General features: G+C 39.7%; 1 protein-coding gene across 1 annotated transcript in view; it reads right to left on the reverse strand.

The window, feature by feature from the left end:
* Positions 1-2,121: 2,121 nt before the first annotated feature.
* The window catches only part of rbm24a (RNA binding motif protein 24a), a 10,122-nt gene continuing 4,331 nt past the window's right edge, over positions 2,122-7,912 (reverse strand). The window contains exons 3-4 of the mRNA XM_008422001.3: positions 7,858-7,912; positions 2,122-3,147 (exon numbers count right to left, since the gene is read on the reverse strand). Of these exons, the coding sequence (XP_008420223.1) occupies positions 2,790-3,147; positions 7,858-7,912 (413 nt within the window). The 3' untranslated portion in view covers positions 2,122-2,789. The remainder of the gene's footprint in view (positions 3,148-7,857) is intronic.

Consider the following 7,912-nt stretch of genomic DNA (forward strand, 5'->3'; position numbering starts at 1 on the left):
GAAATGCCAAACAAGAAGTATTGCAGTAATATTTTAGCTCTGAAAAGTTGATTCCAATGAACTATGAAACAAATGATACAGTTCATAATTTAAAACATGATGCAGATTCAGTTTATTTTCCACAGACTTCTTTATTTGTCCTGCACTTTCCCATCATTTTTAAAAAGATGCAGGAGCCACTAGACTGTGTTTAATGATCTCTGCATGCGGTCTTTTAGGATTTGAGGTTCTTAAAAGACTCAACTTATCATACGGACCAGAAATTATTTAAGACTTTTGAACAAATCTTAATTAGCTGTGAGACTGCACAGGCCCAGCTCAATGAAATAAACTTAAAAAGGTACAAGGTAGGCAACAAAGGTGCAAAAACAACAAAACACATATCTACGCTGCACAGCTACATTGAATGCCTGAACACATAAGAGAAAAAAAAAGTATGGTATCATTTATCTGTGATAAAAACCTGGTGTTGTTGTAGTAGTCTGCACCCTTTTGAGGTACACCTGCACTTGTGTAAACTGTATTTTATTTTTTTCTAATGTTTATACAATGACGACGCCTTAATATTTACATTTTTACTTCCCTTCCTTATTTTCTAAAGAACATAAAGAGGCCCCAAAATTGTTGAGATGTGTCCCCAGAGAAGAAGAAGGAAAAAAAACACATCACATTTGTGTCGCGATGCATTCCCGAGAAGAAGAAACAAAAAGGAAAATACCACCAAATTTTCTTCAAATATAGAACATTTTATTTCACTTCGATTACATGCCGTTGAAATTCTGAAGTAAAGGTTTATCATAAACGCTTTAAAAGCCTTCATCCACTGACAATGAAGTTTTTTTTGTCATTTACTTTTTTTTACATATTTCCCTTGTAAGAAAAAGTTCAAGTATAAAAAATTCCCAACAGTGTAAAACAGCTGATTTGATGAATATGAAGCAACAGAAGCTACTGAAACCCCGACGACGCCATACATTCTAGTAGAGAAAAAGCAGCATTTTTTGCTCTTTTTTTGTTTTGTTTTTTACTAAAACTCCTTAATAATTCCTCCCAGCTAAACGAAGAAGACTCAGAGTCAACCTGTATGCAAACAGGTCTGTATTTAAATGCATGAAGCTATTATTAATGTTTTGTTCTAAAATGTCAAAAAAAAAAATAATTAAAAGTACAGTGCACGTAACAGTGTATTAAATAGTTTCTACATCAATAGTTTTTGGTTGAGCATGTTAATAATAATAATAATTATTAATCATAATAATAATGATAGTAAACTAATCAATAACTTATATTTGCCTTGAGATGAGTACATAATAATATTAATAACACAGTACCTCCACTAAGTCTCTACTCTTAGAGTGTCAACAACCCGCAAAAATAAATAACTTAAATAATAGATTTTTTTTTGTCCTTTTTCTGTTTTTCTCTCATTTAAATAGCTGTAAAAATGTAAGGCACACAGACCAACATGACATCAACGAGAAAACCCCTAGTTTGTCCTGACACACAGGCCAGTTGTCGGGTTAGCTTTGGAGAAAGAGTGAGTGCGTACCTCAGAGCTGGAAATGCTGACGCGACTGGAGAGAGAGAGAGAGAGAGAGAGAGGCGGGGGCGGGGGCGGGGGCGGGGCGGTGGGTTGAGGGGTGCAAAGTCGGTTCCCAAAAGGCTCGGCCAGGGATTAAAATGTGACAGCTCAACAAACGAGCACAAACGGTGCGTTCTTTCCAGAGAGATCCGTCTGCGCGGCGCAGGAGCGGCTCCGTCCACCGATCACCCCCCCCCCCCAACCCCCTCTCGCCCCCCAGCAGCTGCCCTCTCCGTCACAGAGAGAAACGCCACTGTGCCGCCTTTGTCTATAGCGCTCAGCAGCCTCTGGATGCATGAATGTGAGTGAAATGTGGAAAAGCAACAGATTTAGTGTTTGTCATTGTCACCCCTCTTTTGTCAGTGTTTCTGTTGTCTCTGTGAAACCCCCTCCCTCTCCCTCTCTCTCTCTGTCTCTCTCTCTCTCTCTCTCTCTCTGTAGTCTCATGACATTTTTCAGTTTTGTTTCTTTTCTTTTGTTGATTTGTTTGCTTTGCATAGGTCAAGAGGTTAAGGCTGAGTATGAAAGGAAATGGGACATTCAGCATCAGGAAGATCTTTAAGGTAGTTCTTCAAATGTGTTTTTGACACAACAATTTACGACACCTCGACTTCCAGACGGAAATGTAAAAAAATAAAATAAAATAATCGCTAACACATTGGAAAACGGTTTCATTTCCCTGATTATCAGAAAACATTAACTCAAAGAACAGAAAAAAAAAATACAAAGAGGACCCTCAATGTGTGATATTAACGAGAATAATAAATAAAATAGTAATGTTATGAGGGCTTTAAATAACCAAGTAACACTTTTGAAACATGACGAGTGAAAAAAAAAGAGGCTATTCCTCAAACTAAAGTTAGAGACAGCATTAGGACTTAAAGGCCTCCATTATACCAACCACTGGGCTCCTGTCACTCTACTCTAGAAACTACCAGTGACAATAGCAATAATAATAGTTTTCATAGTAATACCAACAGTGATCATTTCCATAGTTTGTTCTGCAACTTTTTTTTCATTTTCAGCTTTTTTTGTTCAGATAAAGCACAGCAAGTTGGAAAGTTCCTATCCCATCTCACCATTGTCATGTAAAGAACCTCAGCCTTGGCGCTGACCCAGCCCACAAATCTTCTTTGTGATACTTCAGCTGGGACCAGCAGTGGACCATCTCTCTCTCTCTTTGCCTGTGCAATAGTTGCAGCCGCTGCTATTGCATGCGGTCAGCCTGCAGCTGCTGAGCCTGATACTGCCCGAAGGCCACGGCCGCAGCGGCAGCCGACCCTGGGGCGGCGGCGGCGGCTAGTGGCTGCTGGACCGCAAAGCCGTAGCCGGTGGTAGCCATGTAGCCCGGTGCGGCTGGGGAGGCGGCGTAGGGATACTGCTCATAGGCTACGGCCGCAGCCGCGTTAGCCGCCGCGGAGTACTGCGCGTAGGCGGCCCCGGTGTAGTCGATGTAGGGAGAGGTGGCGGTGGCAGTGGCGGGTGCAGTGGCTGCGGGCTGCACATGGGGGATCACCACGCTGGGCTGAACGAAGGCCTGGGGGTACACATAATGGGTCGGGATGCTGTGGGACAAACACACAAGACACATGTCACAATTCTATGTTTGCTTGAAACTTGGCGGTCCAAGAAATTCACAACGTCACCACACCGCGCCAGAGCACGCGCCTCACCACTCAGTTCAGTCAGCAGCAACAAAGAAACTCCAGGTGGTAGCAGAACAGCATAGGGTTGCCAAAATAGAAGAGCCGAGAAGGTCAAAGGTGAGAATAACTGGTAGATTTATTCTCCTGGCTTTTAAAGTCTGTTCAAACAATACAGTTAGTGCAGTTAACCCCTTAACAGGTTAAGAGGGGGTTAACATAATCAGGAGACTTTCAGCTGGATCAGCCCCTGACTAGTGAGCAGTCCAGCTGGAAATGTAAAAGTCAAATATTTCTCCAATCAATACCTAAGCGCTACCAGGTTGAGCTAACAATACTCTCTGATTTGGAAGTTGTTCTTGAGTAAAGTTAGAAATATTACTAAGTATCAGTGAGGTGTTTAAAAAGATAATAAACTCAGAAGAACAACAGAAGGCTTATAAGCAATCTCCTAATTTAGGATATATGGAAATGTGTCGGGGAAAGAATTTCAGCAGGTAACAGGAAGGCTAAACGAACGAAGCTGAAGTTCGACTGTCTCTGAGCAGGCCATGATTTGAACTGAGATTTACAAATAATAATTTTAAAAAAGCCAGAGTTCAGGGTGTGTAACCTGCAGCTTGTAACGGCTGCAGGGCGGTGAAAGGCAGTGAGGGGCTTACAGTGTCAGGGGACGGAGGACAGAGATGATCCCGGGGACACATTGTAAAAATGTCACTGCCACTTTGACAGCTGGACAGTTTTAAAAAGGGACACTGCTGGCCATTTCCCCCTCCGTGTCGGGACAAAGAGCTCGAGAGGCAGAGAGGGGAGCCGGGACTAGGCTCTGCACCAACAGGGATGTTTCGATTAAATAAACAGTTCTAAACAATGAAAGCATTCTGTCCTGCATGACATAGCCTTATCCCGAACCAGAACCTCTGCCGGGCCTGAGAGCCTGGCGTGAGACGAGGGATCAATGGGGACTGAAATTCAGAGTCAGTTTCTGAATGATTAGGCTCCTCCTCTTCAAGGTCAATGTGGGTCAGAGATGAAAGACTGATGGAGAGACTCTATCATGGCAACCCTATGTTAGAGCACCCATATCTCAGCCACAAAATACAACAACAAAAAAAACTAAAGTGGAAAAGCAAGTAAATACAAAAGAAAAAAGAATTAAAAAAAACAATATCACAGCAAATTAACCCAATATAAGAAACATAAAAACATGAAAAGTAGGTTACAGCTATATATGGAACATGTAAAGTAACTAAAGCTGGTTTATCATATTCAACACACAAACATCTACTTTTTCAAAGGAGAGTAACAAAATTCCTTTACCAAAGAAGTTTTTTGGTTTTTTTTCTTCCCTAAATCTAATTTGGAAACTCTGAAAAACAGCATTTTGTGTCATCATGTGATGCTGAAACTGTACTTTGAAGCCCACACTAATCAATCTCAGCAGGTCCTGGCTGCTCTTCAGGGTGAGAGCCAGCCAAGCATAAAGACTTTTACATGTTACTCTACAAGAGAAGCCTTTACTGCTTGGAGAAATTCTTTTAAGACGAAGTAAGCCTAGACTATACATATATATATAAACATATATGTTTATGTTTGTTAGTGGAATTATCAATATTCAAACGATTCATGAAAAAACTGAGAGGAATCCTGGATTCATTAAGACCTTTTTAACTTTTTATTATCCACCCACAGATGAAAGATGATGCAGATAGTGATGATGTATGTAAAGCATTAATTTTCAACACTTTCTACTTTGTTTAAAAAGTGCATATAAACAGGATGGAGTCATTATTTCATCCAATGAGACCCACACAGCCATTTGTCTCTCACGTTTTCTCCCTTTTATATTTTTACAAAATGTAGGAGTTAGCTTGTGCTGCAGCGGAGAACCATTTCCTGGCTATTCCTGACAGACTAATGCATTTAAAAATAATTTAAACAATGGCGTTGCTGTGAGCATTAAACGTAGATCTGTTCGATCAGAAGTGTAAATATACCAAGACGTGACTGTCCATGTCAACTGACTGACTTGGCCAAAATAGCAGAGAAGCAGCCAAAAAGTGTTAGAAGAGTGGCAAGAATAAAGCTTAGGAAAAAAAATGTAAAAAGCATTAACAGTCTCATTAGCTTTGCAACTGGCCATGTATTGGGATGTAAACATGAGCGATAATACTAAATTTAAACTTATAAACTAATTTAGACTATATTATTTGCAATTTTTTAAAAAATATTTCATTATTTTCTTTGCTGCTCCAGCAAATAAAAAGTTGACAACATTTAACCTAAATATAGTAATCTGCAGAAGATGCTAAAATTATGGCATTTTCAAGACAAAATGCACAGGATTAGTGATGTAACTATCTTGATGTTTAGGTAAAGACAAAATGATAATTATTTACTGCCTCAGCTTTCTTCCTTTGCTACCAATCTAGTTTAATTTCTGAAGCATTCCCATTTAAACTTCCACATGGTTCCATTTATCCGCTGATGTTACATGACGGACTGCTCCAACACCACCGACGGCCCCCATCATCCAACACACACACACACAGATAAATACACCCAACTCAGAGCTTCATGCAACTGCAGTGTCAGCATTCAGGGCTTTGTGTGCCACAATGGGAGCGCTTGTTTTCTTTAACACCACGAGCCCATGTGACGAAAGCTCGCTGTGAGAGAATAAGAGTGAGACAGAAACATCCAGACATTTGTTTGTCACACTGGAGACTTTGGCGAGCTGAGCTGAAACGAGCGTGACGGACAAAGACACATTAGCACAATAGGATCCAGGACCTTTGTGTGCTCGTGAAAGTGGACACACACAAGCGTCCACCTTTCTGTTATAGGTATCTAATCTTTGGTGTTTAGCAGTGGGCTTTAAGTTGTGAATCTGTGTTATTTTAAGGTGGGGGATGAGGCTATGAGCGCACAGAAACAGTGATGTTATCCTGAAAGCAGAGTGTAAAGACTTTAGGGAAAGTGGGTTGAATAAAAGAAAAACCACACAAAAGATTCATCTTTTAGTAAACCAGAAAACACATGGAACGGCAGATACTGGAAAACAAGGAATTAAAAACAGCAAAGAAAAACAGCAAACAAACAACAAAAAAAACTTTTTTTCATAGTGTGGCAAAGTTGCCACTCTTCCACAAAAACTTCAAAAAGTAAAAAAAAAAAAAAAAAAAAAAAAAACACCCCAAAATTTCAACCAATCCAGTTTTTTTTTTCTCTACTTTTGTTTTTCCAACATGGCACACGGTTTAGCCAACAGCACCCACTTCATGACGGCACACCAAGCTAAGCTCTACTCAAAAAGAAAAAAAAAAAAGCAACAAATCAGAAATGAAACCTACGTACATGAATCTGTAATCGCCACAGCGAGAGCTCGTTTGTGCGCGATCGAGTCTACGGGTTTTTCCCTGGTCTGATCTGAGTTTAGGCTCGCAGAACGGAAAGCTTAAGCGAGAGCGAGCCTGTCGAACCAGAGAGAGAACATTGAGTCAGGCTGCAGGTTTCCATCTTTAATCCACTCAAAACATTCACACACAAACACCTAGAATCCTGCAATCTACATTGTCTGTATTATGATCGGCAGAATATCAGTAATGATCCCAATATTGTTAAACATTACTAGCAAAAGTATTTCTACGCATCAAGCTTTTTTAACGTTTTGTGACAAACAACATAATTTTAAAGTGGAACAAGAAAAGATACATGGTTTTAATTTATTTCCAAATAATATTTGCATGCGTTTATATTCAAACCTGTTGAGTTAATATGCTGTGAAAACACTGCAGATAAATATCTGCCGTCTTGGACAGTTTTCCTTCACAAGATGGCGCAAGCTTGGAGCTTGGTCCGTATTTTCACTGGGTCATTTTGACGAATAAACATATTTTTGCAGACATATGAACTTCTGTATAGTCTTAAAACTCTTCCAGGTTTTCTTTCAGGATTTAGCTCCATCTTACCATTTACTTTTACCAGCTTCCATGTTGCTACAAACATGTTAAGTAAGTACTTCTCGTGTTTTTCTTTAAGTAACGTCTTTCTTCTTATCACTGTTAAAAAAAAAAAAAAAAAGCCAAATCTGTTTAGTTTTTAAAAGTTTTTTTTGTGCAACAGATTACCAGACATGAGCTGTGGATCTGCGCAGCTCGTCTGGAGTCAAAATGGGCGTCCTAATTGATGCTGTTTGCAGTGGTGCCATATTTTTAGAGGATGACTGAGTTCTGAGTTGTCCAAAGCTTGGATTATTTCTTTTGATCACCAGTAAACCTCTGAGGCCTTCGTAGAACAGCTGCATTTATACCACATGAAAAGTAACTTCCAAACACTTTTTATTTAGGGGTAAAAGAGTAAAGAGGGCTTATTACGAATGCATGCAACATTTTTTGAGTTTCTTCTTGTGAAATAATTTGAAAACCATTTATCCTTTTCTGTCCACGTATCAATTATGCACATCTCTGTAGCGTTAAATCTACATGACTGTGAGGAAACATCTGAGGTTCATTAATACTGATGTAAAACTTTCTGATCCACAGCCATCCATATTTTCTTTACGGAGAAAAGACAAATTATTCATTTTGTTTTATGTAATAAAAACAAACAAAGACTCCAGAGATTCCTTACCCATAAGGCCTCTGGATGAACGCAGGGTGGATTTGGGGAACGCCAAAGGCAAAAC

The sequence above is a fragment of the Poecilia reticulata genome, chromosome 11 (genome assembly GCF_904066995.2).
Source record: "Poecilia reticulata chromosome 11, P_reticulata-male-v2, whole genome shotgun sequence".
NCBI classification, from domain to species: domain Eukaryota; kingdom Metazoa; phylum Chordata; class Actinopteri; order Cyprinodontiformes; family Poeciliidae; genus Poecilia; species Poecilia reticulata.